The sequence below is a fragment of the Hemitrygon akajei genome, chromosome 7, assembly GCF_048418815.1.
Source record: "Hemitrygon akajei chromosome 7, sHemAka1.3, whole genome shotgun sequence".
Taxonomy (NCBI): domain Eukaryota; kingdom Metazoa; phylum Chordata; class Chondrichthyes; order Myliobatiformes; family Dasyatidae; genus Hemitrygon; species Hemitrygon akajei.
In genome coordinates this window covers 180941096-180964241 of record NC_133130.1, presented here as the reverse complement: position 1 = coordinate 180964241, position 23146 = coordinate 180941096, and the positions used below count along the sequence as shown (strand labels likewise).

General features: G+C 38.8%; 1 protein-coding gene across 6 annotated transcripts in view; it reads left to right on the top strand.

Moving 5' to 3' along the window:
* The window catches only part of fubp3 (far upstream element (FUSE) binding protein 3), a 94115-nt gene that overhangs the window by 48500 nt on the left and 22469 nt on the right, over positions 1-23146 (top strand). For 3 of the 6 annotated variants that reach the window (XM_073052781.1, XM_073052780.1, XM_073052784.1), the window contains exons 8-17: positions 175-273; positions 1736-1834; positions 3196-3298; positions 3968-4068; positions 5605-5749; positions 15009-15172; positions 16180-16253; positions 17106-17185; positions 19669-19785; positions 20927-21043. In XM_073052781.1, coding sequence (XP_072908882.1) covers positions 175-273; positions 1736-1834; positions 3196-3298; positions 3968-4068; positions 5605-5749; positions 15009-15172; positions 16180-16253; positions 17106-17185; positions 19669-19785; positions 20927-21043 — 1099 coding nt within the window. The remainder of the gene's footprint in view (positions 1-174; positions 274-1735; positions 1835-3195; positions 3299-3967; positions 4069-5604; positions 5750-15008; positions 15173-16179; positions 16254-17105; positions 17186-19668; positions 19786-20926; positions 21044-23146) is intronic. The other 3 variants (XM_073052785.1, XM_073052783.1, XM_073052782.1) reach the window with 2 other exon arrangements.

Genomic DNA, 23146 nt, shown 5'->3' with positions numbered 1-23146 from the left:
CCTGAGTCTGATCATTTCTTTAAAGCTATTTGGATCATCAAATTTCCTACATCCTAACCAAAGATGTAGAGTCATCAGTGTTTCAGTGACAAAAAAAGTATGTAAGTTTAGACATTAAAACCATTGGGAGTGTCTTGTCTACATGTGGAAGTGTGATCTTTGTTTTTTTTACAGGAGAGAACAGGTGTAAAAATGATCATGATTCAGGATGGACCACTTCCCACAGGTGCAGATAAACCACTGAGGATTACAGGAGATCCATACAAAGTGCAAGTGAGTTCAATTATGTATCCAGTTAACATTAAGAAAGCTGATTAATACACTTTTTTGTGATTTATCCCACTGCACTGTCATACTGTGCTTTAAGATTGTGTTTAATTGAATAATTAAGCTCTTGTGCATAAGTTCATAAGCACACTAACTTTGGTTTAATCTCTAGTGCCTTTTTCAACTTGCTGTTTACCTTATCATTGTTGACTGTTTGACCATTGGTAAAGTGCAAACTGAAAACTACTAGTTCCAGAACACTGGAAATAACAATATTCACTGTAACAATACCATACTGTGAAGACTAAAGTAATTTGACAATTTGAAACCTCTCAAGGATGCTGGATCTCAAACATTTAACAGTTGAACATTAATCTGGTGCAAGTGCAAGAAATTAATCTGTGCATTTTATTATTTTGCAGTACACTTTCCTGATTTTTTTTTTTGCTGTCTTTAAGTCCTCCAATGCTCATATTGTTAAATGTCTTTGTACTTGCAGTATATTTATAAGAAATTGTGTGTATATATCCATGCTCGCAGGTGCAGTAATCCTCTGGAAGATCAGAAACACGTTAGTATTTATGAATCTAACAGAGCCCTACTAGGCTGTGTATTGGAACATATTCTCAGCAGTTAGTTGAACTAAGAAAACAAAAGCCAGAAATATTCAGCAAGTCACTGCATTTGTGCAGAGAGATGCAGTTAACATTTCAAATTGATGGTCATCTGCAATATCTAAGTCAGGTTTGCACGAGAACATTTACCTGGGTGACTGAAGCCTAGCAGCAGTGCTCTTGAAAAGAATGTAGACTACTGGATTCAACACCATAAATTCAACTTGAAACATTTAGTCCTCCCACCACCAGCATAGATGGTTGATGGTGCTGTTTTTGAAATCCTTTGCTTGGAGGTAACCCTGACAACAAAGTTCAGAGACTTTGAGATTTCAGCATTGAAGAGAAATATGGAAAGGTACATGAATGGGAAGGATATGGAGGGCTATGGTCCAGGTGCTAGGAAAATTAAGTTTGACACAGACTAGATGGGCCAAAGCGGCCGTTTCAGTGCTATAGTGTTCTGTGAATCTTTCAAGGGAGCAAATAAAAAATGCTCTTCACTCAAATGAACACAATATTGCTTGACATAATTCTTTCCAGGGTTTCAATTTAACTTCATATTTTCAGTATCTGTGATTTTTAGCTTTTCAGAGAAAATGCTGCACCTGGTCAACTGCTGGAAGTGAAAATGTAGATGAGAAAACGCGTGTCCCACTTGTAGCTCTATAATTATTCTGTTTAATATTAATGTAATGCATTTCAGTTTTACAGCATTGTCTTATAATTCACTATGAATATTTGCTGTGTGGATTTTTAGGATACAGAATGCTTGCACAAATGATTTGTCTATCTTCAATAACAATGTTGGCTTTTAACCTCCTCCCTGCCTTGCCCTAATACCATTCCTGCAGCAAGCTAAAGAGATGGTCTTGGAAATAATCAGAGATAAAGATCAAGGTGATTTCAGGCGGAATGAATTTGGTTCCAGATTGGGTGGAAATAGTATAGATGTAAGTACTGCTTTAACTGTGAATTGAAGTTACAAAGCTTATGCATCAGTTTTGCCTTGTTCTAGATTAGATCTATACCATAAGACTCATTTTTCGGATGTACAAAGCGGCATGGATGTAATTTTTCATGTCAGCAAATACTGTATATTCAAGTTTTAAATAGCCAGGGTACACCCACTGTATTCACTTTTCTGATTTGTTACCATGGACGTGTCTGTCTATGTAAGCAGTGGTGAAAATAATTCATCTCTCCAGGCTAATGTTAAACATTCAGGGAAAAACACTTCAGATTATCCTGACCAATATGAATTTAAGTATACTGAAAATGGTGCTGTGCTTATTTCTTCAACTCCAGATCCTATTATTGAAGGCTTAATTGGTTTTTTAAGGGATTTTGCATGTTTAAGAGGCAAATATAGCTAACTCACAATGAGTTTGGTAGCATGGATCGATTATCCAAACAAGCAGACCTAAGGTGTAACTCCTGGTTGCTGAACCAACCAAAAGTCACCGGCACAATGATTTCACCACCTTGAGAGGTGATACTGAAAGTCAACACAATTCTTTCTAAACCCCAAACAGTAGCCCATGCCAGAAGTGGGCATTAGGATCAAATTGGGCTTGGTTGTTATGTCCTGTGACTGAAAAAGTGTCAGTAATCACAACCGACAGTCAGGTGGACAAATTAATTAAACTATAATTTATATATTACAGTTTTATTTTTTAGAATGGTAGTGGGGGGGCAAGTCTCATGGAAATCTATGAAATATTGAAAGGCCTAGATATTTATTTGGAGAGAATGTTTCCTGTAGTGGGGGAGTCTGGGACCAGGGGGCAGTGCCTCAGAATAGAGGTAATTTCTTTATACAGAGGGTAGTGAATATGTGGAATTCATTGCTACAAGATGGCTGTGGAGACCAAGTCATTGGGTACATTTAAAAAGGAGGTTGATAGGTTCTTGATTAGTCTGGGTCTGAAAGGTTATGGGGAGAAGTCAGGAGAAATGGGTCTGAGAAAATAATAAATCAGCCATGATGGAATGGCAGCAGACTCAATGGGCTGAATGGCCTAATTCTTCTATATCTTGTGGTCTATAACTCACCAAAAACTCTGATCCTACAGGGTGGTGATGAAAGTGACAAACAAAATCACAAACCTACATATTAAGCAAAGCTAGCATATGTATTTGGTTGCTCGAATTGTTGTTAATGGTCTTTACAATAGTCCAAACACATTGGTTTGATGGGTTGAAGTTTTTTAAATTAAAATACTTGCGTTGTAGTCTTATAATATTAATATCTTTGCCAGATATTAATTGTGTTCATGTATAAATGGAGTTCAGACTTTTATCTTTTTCTTAGGTTGCTGTACCTAGATTTGCTGTTGGTATCGTAATAGGAAGAAATGGTGAAATGATAAAGAAGATTCAGAATGATGCTGGTGTCAGGATTCAGTTTAAGCCAGGTGAAGCAACAGATTCACTTTGTGTTGGCTGGTGGGCAGTTTTCTAAAGAGGCCTTTTGAGTGCTACTACTCATAGATTTGTTAAATTGGCTGCAGTTGAGGATACAAAGATTTCAAATACAAAGACTGCCAACAAATTGTTTAACCATAATTTCCCTTTGCTTGGTAATGTCTGCATGGTAGCGTAACACTGTTACAGCACCAGCAACCCAGGCACTATTCTGCTATTGTCAAGAATTTGTACATTTTCCCCATGAACGCATGGTTTGCTCCCACATAAAAACTATGGCTTATGTTAATTGGTCAAGTGGGTGCAATTGTAATCCTAAACATTCCTGAAAATTCTTCAGATCAGTAAGTGCACAGTGCCCCAGTGAAGGCATCGCTGGAAAAAGTTTTGCTATTTATTTGAGGTGCTGCACTTGTCCACTGCTTTATTTGATAGTGAGGGATTGTAGTAATTGCCCAAGTTCATCACCATTTAAAGGATGTTGCACTGTGCTGAAAATGACAGAAATATAATTGTCTGAAAAGTTAGCACTGTCATTCTGGGATAATATTGGAACATGTGTTATCATTATTGACATGAAGCATTTAACTACTTAGTCATTGTATTTGGAAAGGGCACCAGGAATTGCATGTCTCTCACTAACTTGTTTCTTTTTCTAGATGATGGTGTTATGCCAGACAGAATTGCTCAGGTGATGGGACCTCCAGATAGGTGTCAAAATGCTGCTCATATGATTAACGAACTTATTCACACTGCCCAGGTGAGGAAACAATAGTTTAACTGATAGTAAACACAAGACTGGAGTTTCTATCATTTCAGTACAATCCCGGGGGGTGGGGGGGCGCATGGGGAATTATGGACAGTGTAAAAAGTTTTCAAAATTTGCCCAATATACTAGTGGTTTCCTTGATCAGTGGTTTGAATTTAATCTATCTGAAATGGACCTGCTCACAAAATTGCCATATCCCTAGGTTTTAGAAGTACTCTTCAAATTGGATTTTGTTTCTCAGGCATGTTGCTGCTGGTGGACATGTTTTTTAAAAAGTCTTAATCTCAAAGTTTAATTTGCTAAAGTATACTGAGAATATTAAATGGTTCAATGCGGGATTTATGATCCGTTCACTCACAAGTGAAGGATTGAATATCCTTAGAAAAACCTATTTGTTAGTGATAAGTCTATTTTAGTCATGTTAACAAAACAGCATCAAGTCACCATACTGGAATACATGAAGGCATTCTATTTAATGGCAAAAAAACATTCTATCCAAAAGTGAAGTCATGTGGTTTAAGAAAGATTTTCTTTGAAATTGAGCCCATGTATTTTAATAATATATTATCATTCAATCAGAATTTTCAAACATTTTGGCTACAATGTTTAAACTGCCCATAATGGTTATAGTTTAGACTATCAGTTGATTATGTATTATGCAGTTTTTTAAATTTTGCATCAATGATTTTATTCCCTCTTCACCTAGACTACTTTCCTTCTACATTCCATGGCTATATCCCCCACTCTTTGTTTTTTGGCTCAGATTTGGATCTAATCACATAAAGGCAAACTGATTTAATAGGATTTGGCATTTTGTGTATTATTTCATGTTAATGCTGATGTGGTTGGCCAATCCGCCTGTTCTTTGGGGGTGGGGAAATAGTATAAACACCTATGTTCTATTTAGAAGATTAGAAACATCCATCCCTGTACTTCAACCTGATCTGCTTTTCAAATTTTCCAACATTTTGCATTTCAACTAATATCATCAAAGGGCAAGAAAGTAGGAACTGAATTGTAATTGCATAATTATTTCCTGTCAATGTCCCTTCGTATGATCTGGAATCCTTGTGACATCTTGTAAACTGTTAAAGACGTGAGCATTTGTACAATATAGTGGGCAAAAATGTTGGTAAAAAAAAGATGCTCTTCCCTTTTTTCTTTGCCTATATCATGTCTAAGTTTGAATGTTAAACAATTGTGAATTCTAGTAGACTTAGTAGAACCCACTAAAACATTAGCAAACTATTGTATCTGCAAAGTGTAATGTTGTAATACTAGTTTAATTCCATTAGATGGAGTGTACTTTCACAATTCATATGACTGCTACAGGAAATAAAACTGTTAAAGGCAGTAGTTTCTTATAAAGTCGGTATACTGTTAGCTTTTGTGCCATTAAACTAACTATGTCCTAAGATAAGGAAGGTATTTTTGTTCTCCATGTAGCATTTAAATTCTACTTGACATTTGAATGAAAATGTCTGTAGTTCTGCTCTTCACTTTTTATTTAACTGCTTATTCCTTCAGGAGCGAGATGGTCAATCTGGCTTTGGTGGTCCTGGAAGAGGCCGGGGTAGGGGTCGTAGTGACTGGAATGTGGGACCTCCAGGTGGCATGCAGGAAATAACATACACAATACCCGCTGATAAATGTGGCTTAGTTATTGGAAGAGGTATGATCAATTAAATCATTCTAATTAACTTTACAACATTTCACACTACACACTGTAACAATGGAAGTTTCTGAATATAGGAAAATCAAACCATTTCTCTCCTTTTTAATAAAGGTGGGAAAAGCGACTTGCATCTGTTCATGTCAGTACATGTTGGTTGGAAATTTGGTGTACTTTCTAAGATTTTTCAGTGGTAGCTGAGGGACAGACCAACTTAAACCATTTTCCCCCAGCTATACAGAATGTCTATTTAAAATCTTTGTCATCTCATTTCCTACCACGTCAAGACTTGCCATTAAAGATCACCTTTCCTTCAAGCTGTGGGAGTAATATTGTTGGGAGCAGTGCTAAAATATTGTAATTTTTAAGCTTCTCACTGAGGAAACCTTAGTGAAGTCAATGAAAGATTGAATGTTTAAATTCTATTTGGGAATGTTACTATATTCCCTGATGGCTTTGGCCAGCCCTTTGAGAACTTCGTAGAAACGTTATGAAAACTTTTTTGACTGAGGTTCAACTCTATTTTCTCTCTCAAGAAACAAGCCTGAACGCACTCCTGAGCCTCCCCATCTACAGGTCAGGAATGTGTTGCTGCTGTAGCAACACTCACTCAGTGCCATCCCTCATCAGTCACCCTAAAACATGTATTCTTTCCACCAGTCTATACCATTTAGAGAATGCTCGGCATTTACTTGTCATTGCTAACTCCAACAGCATCTTCCAAACCTATGACTTCTACCATGGGAACATCATCATCTTCCTCCGGTACATGAAATATCCTGACTTGGAATGGTGTATTCCAGTTAATTGGGACACATCAGGAGCAGTACATTTTACACCAATTAACCTAAGTTTCATGGAAATAGAAGGGTATTTAAAAACAAAAACAAACTACCATTTAACTGAGTAAATGAAGTACGGAACAAATTAGAACACTTACCAATACCTCTACAGTACTATAAAATTATATTAGTTCATAATAGTTGTCGATGGAGGAATTCATCCAGTATATGCTGCTGTGTTCTTTTGATTGACTGTAAATGAACAAAATAGCACACTGTTTTCATGCAATGTAGTTGATTATTGCATCCCCCAAATCTTCATTTTCATTACAACATTCAAGATAATTGTCGATAACCTTCCAATTCTTCATAGTTCCTAATTTGTTAAAGTAGTGGAATCGTTTCATTTTCACCCCCAGCTTTTCTGGCATCTTCAAGCTGCTTGAAACTGCAGTGAGCAAAACAGTTCTGAATTGTCTTACTGTTTATTTCTTACCAATTATCAGTGACAAGAATCACTGCTTTTTGAACACAAACACACACCCAACTGACACTATTTAGAAACTGTTCATTCTAAGCACGGTCAACAACGCACACAAAATGCTGGTAGAACACAGCAGGCCAGGCAGCATCTATAGGGAGAAGCACTGTCGACGTTTCGGGCCGAGACCCTTCATCCCGAAACGTCGACAGTGCTTCTCCCTATAGATGCTGCCTGGCCTGCTGTGTTCCACCAGCATTTTGTGTGTTGTTGTTTGAATTTCCAGCATCTGCAGGTTTCCTCGTGTTTGCATTCTAAGCACGGTGCAGTGTCTATAATGGCCACATAAGTGCGTCTGACTAATGCTAGTTTAAAAACCTTTAAGCAGCGGCCTGTTGCAGTTAAGCGGCATTGTGTCCCAAATAAACAAAGGGAATCCCAGCTATTTTCTCGATTAGAATTTGTTCAAGAGTCGTCCCAAATAAGCAGCTGCCCCAATTAACTGACGACCCAATTATCTGGAACCACTGTGTATTCTTGTTATCTCTACTTCTAAATTCAGCACCTCCCACCCAACTCCATGGGAGCACCATCACCAGGAGAACTGTAGCAGTTCAAGAAGGCCTCTCACTAATATCACTTCAAGGGCAGTTAGGGATAGACAGCCCGGCCAGCAATGTGCAGGAGCTGAAAAAACAAAGATAGACAGAAAGTACACTAACATTTGGAGAGCAGTTCTTTAACTACTGCAAGAAAGCAGTTAACACATTGATGCTTGTTCCTCTGCCAAACTGAAGCAAGCTTCTAGTTACAACTGGTATTTGAGATCCCTTGGAATATCATTCTCTTCCCAGTTGTGGATTTATATAACACTCCAAATCCACTGGAAGGATAAATGAGCTGCAATCCTCTCCTAGACTAACATTCCCAGAATTGCGACCCCAGTTAAGTTCAGTTTTCTTGGGCAGATTATATTGTTTGCACACCTGACAGCAGTCTCTCAAAGCATGAATACTACCCTGCACACTCTCAAGATGAGATTACCAGGTAGGCATTAGGTATCAGTGGACCATCAGCATCAACACTGAAGCGTTTGAAATAAGAGCGCAAGACCTCACCAAGTGACCTGACTTAATTACAACTGATACATCAAATCGATTGTGAGAATATAGCAAGTGTGCAAGCATCGATTGATCGTGCGGTGAATTGATTGAGTCTCCAGTACGTGGGAAGCACTCACTTCCAGTTTTTCAAGTCCACATATTATCATCTTCTTGGGCTCGGTTCAAAGCTCCCATGTTGCAAGTTGTCCAGTATGTACCTAGACTAACATAACTCTGTTGTCGTTCTGGCTCTACAAACACATTACAAAGAGTATTTGGAGCCCAGGCTGGATTTACATCATCTGCTGTTTGAGGATGTGGTTCATGGCAATATCTGAATGGCTGAGTTAAATGCTCATGTTTAAACTTTGTACTTGGTTGGCCTATTTAAATATTTTGCTGGACAGCTACATATCCAACTTGCAAAGTTCAGGTTACATATAGTTGTCAGGAGCAGAATCCTGTCATAAGCTGGGCAAGTGCTGTGATAGTGCTTGAGTCTACTGTGACTGATGCAGTACATATAGATTTCACTGAAGTTTAGTTCATATAAGGGACACTTGTTCAAACAGTGAGAGCCCAGGTGATCAAGGACAATCTGACAAGTTGGATCTGTTGCATTCAGGGAACAATGAACATGTAAGTCAAAGGTCCTTGGTATTCCCTAAGGCCCTGACATTCATTATGTATATCTTTGTGCCTTTTTCTAAAATGCAAAGGATCATGATGTGAAACTTTAGCTGTCCATTTCCTGTGCCAGACATGCTGAATTCCTCCAACAGTTTACATGGTGTTAGTCTCACATTTTTCAGTATTAAGTTTCATTTTCCATTCCCATTTTATCAATTCAATGTCATTCTGCAGCCAAGGACCCTGACCACTTTCAACCCCAACCCATCCCACTCTGAACGCCATAAATTTTCAGCTGAGTTTACTAATCATACCACCCACTTGAACAAACAGCAAGTGAATATATAAACAGATTAATTTCTCATCCCACCGTCTCAAGACCCAAGGTGCTGCTGTTCCTTGGGTCTCATTTGAACAGTCTGGGAAAATAACAGGTTGGAGTGGGGAAACAGATGGAGGACTAAAGTGGAATCCCAGGTCACACAACAAACTCATTCGTAAGGCCAGTGATGTTGTGGGGGTGGAACTGGACTCTCTGACGGTGGTGTCTGAAAAGAGGATGCTGTCCAAGTTGCATGCCATCTTGGACAATGACTCCCATCCACTCCATAATGTACTGGTTAGGCACAGGAATACGTTCAGCCAGAGACTCATTCCACCAAGATGTAACATTGAGCGTCAGAGGAAGTAATTCCTGCCTGTGGTCATCAAACTTTACAACTCCTCCCTCGGAGTGTCAGACACCCTGAGCCAATAGGCTGGTCCTGGACTTATTTCCACTTGGCATGATTAACTTATTATTATTTAATTATTTATGGTTGTACATTGCTATATTTCTTCACAATTCTTGGTTGGTGCGGCTGTAACGAAACCCAATTTCCCTCCGGATCAATAAAGTATGTCTGTCTGTCTTTTGGACCATATGTTTTCACATATTGTCACCTAATGTGCATAAAGATTTCTTCATTGTAATAGATTGCATGTTATAAAGTTTACTAAGTTGAAAGGAGTACAATTGCATTGCTGTTTAATCCTAAATTGTGTTCAAAAAGGTTAAGGAAGTAACAAAAATGGCCAGTTCTTTATGGCAAAAGCCAGAAGGTAGATGTTCTGTAAATTATGCCAACATGGCAGAGAAGTGAAAGGTATTTAAAACCAAATTAGTTTTACTATTTTTAATAGTTAATTGTTCTGTATTTTCCACCAAATACCTCTGCATATTGGTTTAAAGTGAGTTTTTTTCTAACTATTAATAGACTGAATGAGACTTAAAGAGCATCTTGCTGAATTTAGGGATTTGTAAAATGGAGATCCATTGACAATTGTGAATAACGTATACTGAATGGCAGGTTTACAAAAAGTTGCTGGTTGAGTTTTAGTCAAAACTGATGCTCTAATTTGAAAATGAGTCTGGCTTATTTGAAATTTGAAAATAGTTGTCAACCGGTATTTTTTTCAGTTTGTTCTCTTTATTCTCTTAACATCAGGAAATGTTCAGTATGCTGTCTTTAACAGGTCGTCTTTATTGCTTTAAGGTGCCAAATGCTATAGCTGTGTTAAAATGTTTTTTATTAGTGGCCAATGTAAGAAGTTAGTGTTTTACATCAGTCTTCAATTTAAAAAGAACAAAATGCAAAGAAAGTGACTAAGTTTTAGAAATATGAAAGACATTCCACCCCCCCCCCCCCCCCCCCAGTAAAGTCTGTGAAATCTTTGAAGCCTGTTTGTTCTTTTGGAGAGTTAAACTTTGTTAGGACTCCTTTACATTTTCATGAAGAGAATAATGAAGTGGCTTAAATTTCTGACACAACCCTTGACCTGTTTTAACTAAACTAGTAATGGCTGAATGGAGCTGTTTTTAAGATGAAACGTGACTCCAATCGTCCAAAATCAGTTCTCTTTTCCCTACCTCCCCTCCACCCTACAAAACCCACATAAAAAAAGACCAGTTCATTTGACTATATAGTGGTTGTGAGAACAGGGGCGGATGAAGAAGCACACGCTTTGAAAACCCAGTGCCTCATTGTTCACATCTTTAGCTTAATGTGACTTACAATATACTGAAGCTAATGTGACATTAATTGTTGGTGGTTGAGGTTTCGGTTCATGATCTTGTGTGAATCTCTCCTCTCTCCAACAACCCCTACCCCCCACTCTTGTCCTCCTTTGGACAGACTGCAATTGAAATCCGACTGCATAACCAATGTTTCATGGGTCTTTTCAGGATCACTCTATCTCCCAGTCTCTAAAGTTGATGTCCGGCATTGCCTTTTCAGTGGCTCTGACCAGCTGAAAGAATCCTGAAAAGGCATCGAGGCAATAGAAACGTCAAGTGCTTTCTATGTTGCGTGAAGGCAGGAGCTGGAAGATAAATCGTTACTTCTCTTCACCATATTACCATGATAAAAAAAAATTGATGGATAATTCTCCAGTGCTGGGCAGTGTCATTGCTGTCTTTTTAGTGATTTGATTAATTGCTTTACAATTTTCATCAAGTACCATTGCAGTCGGTTTCACATTGCATCCCTGTCAGGCGGAAGAATAGACTGACTGTTGAACGTGTCTGTGACTGGCCACCAAGCGTCTTGTGAGTGACCTCCCCCCAGTGGGTGCATTAACCACCAAGGGCATCCCTTTAGAGACACTGCAGAGGGGGTGGGGGCGAGAAATTGAGTGAGTGAAGCAGCCAGAGCAAGCACACACAAGAGATGTAATTGATGTTAGGACATAAACATTAGATTTTAATCAGCGTGCAAGTTTGAAAAGGCTTTGAGTTCAGATTGTTCAGTGAATAAAGCTGTGAAGGGAAGGCGTAAATTGGCTACATCTAGGAAGGCCATGCTTTAATTGATTTTGTAGGGGAATAGCCTTTTTTTGTAAAAGTTCCCGGGCTTCCATATGTTTAACAGGTACTGTTCCTGGTTTCTAACAACATTACAAAAGGAGAGCAATTTAAATGCACTTTGCACTGTAACTGGGGGCGGATAAAAATTCATGGAGAGAAATCCTTATAAATTTCTTTAACATTAATATCACTTTAGTAATTGTTAGCAGGGTTTTTTGATCACTTAAATTCTGTTGTAGGCATTTTGTTTTCAGTGCAGATTAATCTTTTGTTTTGCAATTGTAAATGAAGCACAATCCAAATTAAACTCTGCACCTTAACCCTTTGATTTTGTTTAATTGTTGTGGTTGTAACCGGATTGAATTCAATGCTGTGTATTACTTAAGTGTCTCCAGCTTGTTCCAGTCTGCTAACAGTTTTCATATTCCGGTATCATGTTACTGAATTTTAGAGTGTTGTCAAATTTGCAACCTACTGCATAAATAAACCTACTGCACCATTGTTCATCAGGATTTTTTGCTTGGCCTTTACAATTGTTGGTATAAGTCAAATGTCCTGACCTGATTTTTGTCACAGGAATTGTTAACATGTTAGCTCGTTCTGGTCACATAAATTTGCTATAGTGACGGCTCATTCTTTAATTGTTCATGATAAATGCTATCCTTGTTTAAAATATTCTCAACTTGCATTTTATTCCCATTAGTTCTGTGTTATGAATTTTGCAGTGTAATGCATTTTGTTATGGTGTTATTTGTATTTTCTGCTTTGGTCTTAATGAGCTGTTTAGCTGTCAATATTTTCAAAGAAAATTGTTTCCATCAAGAGCTATAGTTAGTCACCTCTAGTATCTTTTCAATCTCAATTCCTTGCCCTCTGGTTAAGGAAAAAGAAGGAAAATTAACCTAAAATTTCAACATGTGGTGCAATAATTTATACAAGTTTTAAAAAAATTGGTTCTGTGTAAATAAACTACTGTGTACAACTTAAAAGCAAGTTCTTTGGTTTTGGTCAGTTGGTGCCCGTAATTATAAAACAAAGGAAAGGCATTTGCAGTGAATAATAATTGGCTTGATTAAGTCAGGGTGCTGCTGCCTTCACTTGAATTATTTTTGAAATAGTCTTGTTTACTCACTGCATTAGGGTTATGGTCCTAAAATGCTAGCAATGCCCATATCCTATATTTAAAGTTCAAAAAATGGAACTTCCCACCTTTTGATGTGGTTTGAGTTCTGTTTGTGTTTTTTTAGAACAAAGGAAGCAACAGCAGGACATTTAGTCCTTCTGAATGCTCTGCACTGCTGAGTAAGACTAGCTGATCACATTTCAACACTTTGTTTCCTTTGATTTCCCCCTAATTTCCAAGAACCTGTATTGAACGTGCAGAATACATGAGCATCTACACCCCTCCGAAGATTTGTCACTTGTAGATGAAATTTCTCCTCTTACACCTAATTGGCTCACTACTTGTGAGACTTTTGTTCAAGAGATCTCAGCCAAAATCAACTTGCCAGGTCCCTTAAGAATTTTGTTATTAAAAAAGGATGTATACTCAGTTTCTCTTCGTATGAAAGTGGTTTTATTCAATGGGCCTGTTTGCACTCTAAAGTAATTTTATCCTTGCTTGGGTAAGATTATGCACACTTGCAGTTCTCCACGTGTGGTCTTGCCAAGGCCTTGCATGATTGCAGTAAAATTATTTTTGCGATCTGATCCTTTTGTACAGAATTTAACATCGTTTTACTTAATTGTATATGGTATCTGGTTATTATATGCTTTATGTACAAGGAAATCCAGGTCCCTCCGAATACTTTAATTTCTTATTTTAAACTATTTTAATAAAAGTTATTTTCTGTTTTCTCCAAGGTGCATAACTTCTGTTATCCTTGCAGCTTGTTTTCCCATCTGGCTTTATATTGTAAACAGACTGGGAGATGCTACACTTTACCTTTAACTTTTTTTCTTGTAAACACCTGCAAGAAAATGAATCTCAAGATTAAGTTAGGATGCTGCAGTCTTCGCCTGCATTATTTTTGAAAAGTTTTTGAAACTTTTTGGTCACATACTGTTACTTTGGTAATAGGTTTACTTTGACTCTGTTCTGCTTAATGAAATAGATTGCAAAGATCTGAGATCTCGGCACTTATCACAGAACATTGGAATCTACAGCACATTACAGGCCCTTCGTCCCACAATATTGTGCTGACTGTGTAACCTACCTAGAAACTACCTAGAATTTCCCTAGTGCATAGCCCTGTATTTTTCTAAGCTCCATATACCTGTCTAGAAAGCTCTTAAAAGACCCTAATGTATCCACTTCCACTGCCACTGGTAGTGCATTCCATGCACCCGCCGCTCCATGTGGAAAAACTTGCCCCTGACATTCTCTTGGTACCCTTTTTTAAACACCTTAAAACTATCCCCCCTCATGTTAGCCATTTCAGCCCTGGGAAACAGCCTTTGGCTATACACATTATCAGTGCTTTTCATCATCTTGTACACCTCAGTCAGGTCACCTCTCATCCTCCGTCGCTCCAAAGAGTAAAAGGCCATGTTCACTCAACCTGTTCTCATAAGGTACGCCCTCCAATCCAGGCAACATCCTTGTAAATCTCCTCTTCACCCTCTCTCTATAGTATCCCCATCCTTCCTGTAGTGAGATGACCAGAACTGAACACACTACTCCAAGTGAGGTCTGACCAAGGTCTTGTACAGCTGTAACATATCGTTGTGATATTCCAGTTCTACAACCTGCTAACTTGAAAGTGACTCTCAAATTCTTGAACTTTATTTTCTGTTTTACAAACAACTCATTCAGTGCTTATAATTTCCCCAATTACCTGGGCAAGTCTTGTGGAATAACTTTTAGAATGATTCCCTTTTTTATCAAAAGCTTTTTGAACTTTGAAATAATCCAGTCCTTGAGTTTACTAGGTTAGTTCCAAAATACATTTGTCAAACAGTTTCGCTTTTCATATCACCATGTGGTCATATTTTCTTACTAATCCAATAGATATATTGCTAATAATAGGTTTGAGGGATTTTGCAATCACTGGTTTATATATTTCTGCTTTTGTTCCTCCTTCCTTAAATAAAAGGGTTATGCTGCTCTCTTTCAATCTGTAGGCTCCAGAGAATTCCTGAGAATTCTGGAAAACTAATTTCAATTCAATCATTTGAAGTATTCAAAAGGAAAAATTCAAGGGGAATAAGTAATACTTTTCAGGACGGTGTTCGTATGGAGACTTCTCTCAAACTTTCACAATATTTGGATGTAATTTAATGTCAGTATTTAAGTGTTTTGCAGGTGACTAAAATTACAACAATTTAAGCTAATGAGCATGAGAATACGCTAGCTTGACTGTTTTCAGCAAGCACTTAATCTGTTCAGGCATGTTAATATTTCCATTTTGTTCTTCAGGTGGAGAGACTATCAAAAGCATTAACCAACAAACAGGAGCACACGTAGAATTACAGAGAAACCCACCACCAAATTCTGATCCTAATATTCGAATATTCATCATTCGTGGAGCTCTACAACAAATTGAACATGCTAGACAATTAATAGAAGAAAAAATCAACGGGGTGAGCTTTCTTTAGTTCTTCCATTTTAAATGCATTCAACCTTTTCATTTCAAATTGTTCAGAAACTGCATCCAAAAATTGGACCTTATCCCATGTTCTTGTAAGTTGAAGGGACAGTACCCTTCTAACTTCAGCAAAGGTGACCCAAGTCAATTCTTATATGTTTCCTCTTCTGCTGCTCTCTCTCATGCTGATGCACTTTGCATCCACTTTTGGTGCAGTGGTTCACAGAATGACCTCCAACATTTGCACGCTCCATCTTCATCAAATGTGCCAGCCACCGGTATAGTGGCGTCCGCACCAGACTTTGGGGCGAGTGATCCCAGGTTCGAATCTGGCCAGCTCCTTGTATGTTTTGCATCCGTGCTGGGCTTAGAATTGTGCTAACAACTCTGTCTTGTGAAACAGACAAATGGTAAAAGAAATGGCATGGTTTCTGCCCGATGCACCAATGAGGTGCGCGAGGACATCAAAACGAGTCCCAATATCCCTTGAGTGGGAAAAATCCCCTTCATCCGCTCTATCCCTTTGTATTCTGATTTTTAATTTGTCATTCCTCTAAACTGTATGCAAGACCTAATCCTCCTATCTACCTGAGTGCAGATTATGACCACAACATCTGGTAATACACATTCCACTTGTAATATTTTGCATCCACTTCGTGCCATTTTTGACCTTGACTACAGGGAGATGATGTGCCACTGTGGGATTGCATATGTGGCTACAGGAAAGGTCATCTATCCCAGTAACGTGAATCCCTTGTTACATGTTCTTCCTCCCCACTGTGTATGCGAGTCATGTGTTATGATGGATTTGCCTATGGCTGTAATCCCCTGAGGAAACTTTACCTTGAATGACTATTCGATAGCACTTAAAGAGACTCCCCTGCCTACAGGTCATGAAATCTGCCTTCATCTAACAATGTAGATGCTCAATAGATGTGAATTTGTGGCAAGTATTAAATAACTTCAACCTCTTTCACTTAAGTGTTCTCTGTTTCCTTTCAGGGTCCTGGTCCTGGTGGCCCTGGAGGATTTAACACGAACCCGTACAGTCAAGGACCACCTGGCCACCACCAAAAGTAAGATTCGTATTAGTATTTTACCCTTGCATGGTTTCCTTTTAATGAACAGAATTGATCAGTTGACATCTGTACTCTTGAACTAACAAGCTTTTGTTTTGGGATGGAAGATGTTAGGTCATTTCCAGTGTTAATAGTGTACTTCCGTCCCACCATATGTGGCTTGATTTATTTCTGAGGCTTAGTATCTTATTCTGGGATTTTGAGCTCATATTTGGTCATAGGATTGGAAGCTGCTTACCTTCTGAGAAATCCTTACCTGATATAACAGGTGCATACAAAATCTGTCCTTTCGAGCATCTCACAACTTCGTTAAGACTTGTAAAATATGCACCTAAAGCAGAGATTCCCAGAAGTTTTTAGCCAAAACCCACCTCAGTTTTTGCTGCTTGTTCCATCTATAAAATCTGTTAACTTTGTGTCCTCTTTAATTTTCTAGCCACTGACTGTAATCTTTCTCTCTCCCACATTTAAACCTACAACCTAACACGACACTACTCACCTGCATGGACGAATAGTAAATTTTCTTCTTGTTTCCTCCTATTTTGACTCCACTTCTTTACCTCCCCCCATTCCCAATCTTCACCCCACATTACTTGCAGCAAAATGTTTCCCTTTTAAATTTATATTGTGCACCATACTTGTGAGAGTCGAAGGCTGCAGCCTTGCCTACTTTGATTATCAGTGCCAAGCCTGCCATGGAAAGTTAGCTGAATTTCTAGCTTTTTGTTTCCTGTATTGTTTGGAATTGACCTAATTGTCCCCATTTTCATATGTCATAGGTTAAGTAGTAGATACCAGAGCCAGTGTACGTTATATAAGTTTGGTTGAATTTATTCTTTCTCCAAACAGTGGTCCTCCACAAGCCTTTATGACACAGGGATGGGGAAGTGCATACCAGCCCTGGCAGCAACAAGGGCAGCAGGATCCAAGTGAGTATCTTGTTTGCTTTCAACAGAAGTCTTTGTTTTTCTTGTATATTGTAGTATTGGCTGAGCACATTTTGGTTTCCTTTTTCATGTGCTCCGCAGGCCTGATAAAACAGGCTTTTTCATCACCCTCGAAGTAGTAAAAAAACACACTGCATAGGCATATATAGAAATCTCAACTACTAATCAGTTGTTTCATTCATCCTTTTTGTTCTATAGTTCTGGTACCCACAAAACCTGTTTTAGTAACCTCAGTTGGATTCAGTATGATTATTTACCAGTTTATTCTAACCCATCTGCAGTAAATTTTTCATTCAACAGCCAACAACCTCAGGTTTAGCAGTGACAAACCTTCGACTACTTAAAGTAAACTTGCCTACCATAGGACAGTTTAAACATATTCATTGTGTTCTTGCAATCATATTGATGTCCTTCTAACCTATTTTCCTTCTTTGAGAAGTAGATTATTAAAATCATTTTCTTCCCCCAAGAACATAGCATCCAGAATTGCAATTTGACTTTGTGCAAACAAACACAGCATTTGGTGAATGGCTTAAGAGGAGAGGGAGGACAAGAAAACATCTGACCAGCTCTTTATTCAGCAGTGTAACCTTGTAAAATTTGGCAATCAGTCTTCAATAACTCACTGAAACAGTAGATACCAGGGCTAATGTTGAAATTGTGTCATACTCTGGGAACGAATGCACATTTTAAAATGTATGTGGTTGGATTTATTTGCTTGTTAGCACTGTGATCCTCCGGAAACCCTTTACGGCAGTGATGCCGGACGGTGGTGTATGCCACTCTGGACTTTAAGGCGAATGGTTTCACGTTCGAATCCAGCCAGCTCCTTGCATACTTTTCTTCCGTGCTCGGTTGAACTTCAAGCTAGCAACTTGGTCTTGTAAAAAAAAAAGCCAGACGTGCTAAAGAAATGGCAGGGTTGCTGTCCGATGTACCGCAAGGTGTGGAGAGGGAAAACAAAGAAATAAAGACCAATCCTCTCAATACTGAGCAGAAGACGAAGTTTAATCACTACAGTCACAGAATTATGGCAGAGAACGGGGTCAATTTCCCATTAACTGAAGAGCATTCTATTTTTAAGGGAATCTTGGGTATAAAAATAGTCTTTAACATTTAAAAAGTTTCTCCAGGACTTTCCTTCTAATTTTAAACTTTGCTTAGTTATAGGCCCCAAATTGTGTTTTCTCTAATATTTAAACATCACTCCAGCATGTTGATGTGCCAGTAGTTTAGTGAAATACAGAAAGCAAAAAAATAGCAGATTAAAGGGTGATGAAAAGTCTTAAGCCAAACTGTAACAAACTTAAGGTTTTGGATGAGTCTTGAAGATACTGAATCAACTGCTGTGCAGGATTCAGTAATAGAAAACATAGAAAATAGGTGCAGGAGTAGGCCATTCCGCCCTTCGAGCCTGCACCGCCATTCAGTATGATCATGGCTGATCATCCAACTCAGAACCCTGTACCTGCTTTCTCTCCATACCCCCTGATCCCTTTAGCTACAAGGGCCATATCTAACCTCCTCGTAAATATAGCCAATGAACCGGCCTCAACTGTTGCCTGTGGCAGAGAATTCCACAGGTTCACCACTCTCTGTGTGAAGAAGTTTTTCCTCATTTTGGTCCTAAAAGGCTTCCCCTTTATCCTTAAACTGTGACCCCTCATTCTGGAATCCTTAAACTGTGACCCCTCGTTCTGGAATGTGGGTGTGGATTCTTAAAAGGAATATGAAGGCATCTCTTCTGTCCTGACTGGGTTTGCTTTTTTTTCCTTGTTAACTACTGTTCTGGAGTTGTACATGGAGCATTCCAAACTGTCCTCAGTTTGCATGCTTGGCTTGAAATTTTCCATCCCTGGTTGATTCCATTACAGAAGCAGTTAACTGCTTCGTTCACTTTATCTAACCTCATTGACGGTGCCTTTTCAGTAGAAGTTATGAAATATCTCGGATTAGATTCAGTGTAGTAGCTCTTACCCATCTGGCCTCTTGAGTATGCTATGGAATTACAGGAAGCCTTCAGTGAGGCTTTGCTTCCTCTCCTCTTTTGAAAAAGCTATTTGAAAGCTCAGTCATTTGGGTCACTAATCATTTTATCCTGTCATCACTTATTAATACTTTTACTAAAGCATCTTGTGACTGGGTGGATGTATTCAGGTGATTAATATTGGCCTTGCCAGTGATCTTTCCTGCGAAGAAGAATTCGGAGAAGGATCAAATCCAATATCACTGGAAGCGACCAAGAAGACATTAACAGGGGAGGTACTTGGATTCTGGTTCCTTTGGCTACACTTGTCTTTTTGGTTGCGGTGGTGGGTTTATATTCAAATGGTTCAAAATTATTCCTTTAAAGCTTAGACATTGACATCACGAGCAGTAACACCACGGCAGTATGAACTATTCCTACCATACAAGTTAAAGCTATCAAAATTAGTGATAGTTATTGTCACACTGTGTGTGTCTAGGTAAAGCTACACAGCATTTGGGTACAGCAGCCTGGTCAGCCTACATCTCCCAGTTTTACCAGCAGCCTAGCCAGCAACAACAAGCAACAATGGGGCAGAACTCGCAACCAAATTCAGGTGTGTATTTGTGAAGAGAGCTATTTCAACAATGCAAGCATATGCATTCCACTTCCTGCAGCCCAGAACTTGCTACCTCTGCAAATCCAGAATCAACATTAATGCTCTCCTTTATCCTCACTAATGTGAGAGGGGCAACGAATGTGCTCTCTAAGGCTGTTCTCTCACTTGATTCTAAGCAATATCAAACTTTTGATTTTAAATTCTTTCTGTTGGCTAAGGGTGTTGTGGGTTAAAGGTAGCCTCATACACTTTAGTATGGAACAATCCAAACTACTTTATCTTATTCTTTATATCTCCCTCAGTTTTTTTCCTCACTCGCCTCTTAGCTGTCGTTATTACACCATATTGTCTGAATACCAGTTATCAGGAGGGTTCTCGACTCTGCTAACACTGCTCCTGGGTGGCTGTAGTTTCAGTTTTTTTTAGCTTGCTTTTTTTTTTGCTTTTACTATGTGCTGGTCTGCAGTGGAAAAATCTCCTGGGTTGATGGTATCCAGTACTTTCTGCTAATGTTACTTAAATGTTATGGTTGTGAATTTTGTTTTCTGTGATTGGAAGTAAAATGGGTTGTTACATCAGGGTAAATGGAACTTGCTCTGTACTGTCTTGGGTTCCACTCAGTGCAGTAGCATTTAGCACATGGCCTGTTACATATGCTATGGAAAGCTTTCAATGAGGCTTTGCTTCCCCTCCTCCCAAAACCATGTATTTACGGTACTTCTGACAAAGCTATTTGAAAGCCCAGTCACTTGGCTCACTAAACATTTTATCCTGTCATCGCTTTTTTATGCTTTTACTAAAGCATCTTGTGACTGGGTGGATGTATTCAGGTGATTATTATTGGCCTTGCCAGTGATCTTTCCTGTGAAGAAGAATTCAGAGAAGGATCAAATCCAATATCACTGGAAGCGACCAAGAAGGCATTAACAGGAGAGGTACTTGGATTCGGGTTCCTTTGGATACACTTGTCTTTTTGGTTGCGGTGGTGGGTTTATTTTCAAATGGTTCAAAATTATTCCTTTAAAGCTTAGACATTGACATCACGAGCAGTAACACCACGGCAGTATGAACTATTCCTACCATACAAGTTAAAGCTATCAAAATTAGTGATAGTTACTGTCACACTGTGTGTGTCTAGGTAAAGCTGCACAGCATTTGGGTACAGCAGCCTGGTCAGCCTACATCTCCCAGTTTTACCAGCAGCCTAGCCAGCAACAACAAGCAACAATGGGGCAGAACTCGCAACCAAATTCAGGTGTGTATTTGTGAAGAGAGCTATTTCAACAATGCAAGCATATGCATTCCACTTCCTGCAGCCCAGAACTTGCTACCTCTGCAAATCCAGAATCAACATTAATGCTCTCCTTTATCCTCACTAATGTGAGAAGGGCAGCGAATATGCTCTCTAAGGCTGTTCTCTCACTTGATTCTAAGCAATATCAAACTTTTGATTTTAAATTTTGTCTGTTGGCTAAGGGTGCTGTGAGTTAAAGGTAGCCTCATACACTTTAGTATGGAACAATCCAAACTACTTTCTCAAACTCTATCTTTATATCTCTCTGACTCTCCAGTTTTTCTCCTCCCTTGCTCCTTAGCTGTCGCTATTTAGTTTTGTTGCCGGAATACCATTTATCAGGAAGGTTCTCGACTCAGTGTGCTAACACTGCTCCTGGATGGCTGTAGTTTTGCAGTGTTTTTTGGCCTACAATTTATTTGGATTGTTTACAGTGGGGGAAAATTCCTCCTGGGTTGATAGTGTCCAATATTTCGTGAAGGTGTTGCAATAGTATTGTTGGGAAAACTGTCTTCATGATTGGACATCAAGGTAAATTGAATTTGTTCTGTATCTAAGATTAAAATGTCCCTTTGCAAAATGGGCTTGGATAACATCCAGTTTCACTCTGCAAGGTTTTTGTAGTGCATTTATGTGCTTAAAGAATCTGCAGTTAAATCAAAACATTTGAAAAATGTTGCAGATGGGAGCCCATTTCTAGCCTGTCATGTAGTTGGGTATCTTAATGTATTGCAAGCAAAACCATCAGTCATTTATAACTTGATCGCAAATTAGATTGCTGAGAAGTTATTATACAGATAATTGTGCCTCTATCAAAACTTCTATACCGTATGTTGCCCTATATAGATTCCTGTATAGTTCTGCAGGGTATCTTGCCCTTTAAACTTTCTGTAATTAGTCATTCATGGTGGTTGCCTGGTAATCAGAAAGAAAGAAGCTTCAAAATAAAAGCAGCATCTGTAGAGAGCCAGAGGATGTTTCAGCGCAGTGATATTTTTCATAAGAACCAAGAAATGATGGAAATCAAAGATTTTTAAAAATATACAGTACTGTGCAAAAGTTGTAGAAACCATGCTGTACTTGTCAATGTGGGGTGAAGAGCTCATTTGTAAATTTGGCAGGAGCAAAGGATCTTGGAATTCAAGGGTGGAGCACTGCGGGAGGGGTAGCTTGCATTAAAGTGCCGGGAGGGGGTGCAGATGAAGACACATCCAGCCCTGAGACACCAGGCAAGGTCATATGATTTCACAGTTGGTATAGTGATCATTACAGAATCCTGCTCCCTCCCCCTCCCTTCCCTAATTCCCAACCACGATCCCCCTCTCTCTGTCCCCTTCCCACTCTTAGTCCACAATAAGAGACCCATATCAGAATCAAATTTATCATCACTCAACTATGTCTCAATTTGTTTTTTGGGAACAATACATAAAATTACTACAGTACTGTGCAAAATTCTTAGGCACATATATATAGCTAGGGTGCTTGAGACTTTTGCACAGCACTTAAGTGTTGGACAAGGGGTGGTAGTGGAACGAGCAAAATGAATCAGTGAAACTGGGAGTGACTGAATGACACAAGTAACACTGCTGAATGAGAGTACTTTAATCACACTGATCACAGGTGATGTATCAGGAGGAGGAAATGTAAATAAAGGAAGGTGGATGAAGATTTGGGAGGGTGTGATTGCCGAGAAATGCTGCAAACCTGAGACACAAAACAATAATCACTGGAAATCTGAAATACAAAAAAATGCTAGAAGTACAATGCAGGCCTGGTAGTATCTAGAGAGAATATAACTGAATTAATGTAATAGGTTGATCTTTCATCAGAACAGGGCAGTTTGTAAAAGCTGGTTGCTGAATTTGGTGTCTATTCAGAAGGTGAGTTGCTGTTGCTTAAACGTCTGTTAGACTTCTCTGGAGCAGTTTTGGTTTCTATTGCTCCAACAAGTTCTGTTAATTACTATTGTATTGAGCTGCATGTCACTGATCATGACTCTGAACTGTGCCACTTACGTTTTAACAAAGAGGCTCTCATCAGAAGAACTCAATGACATCCAGAAAA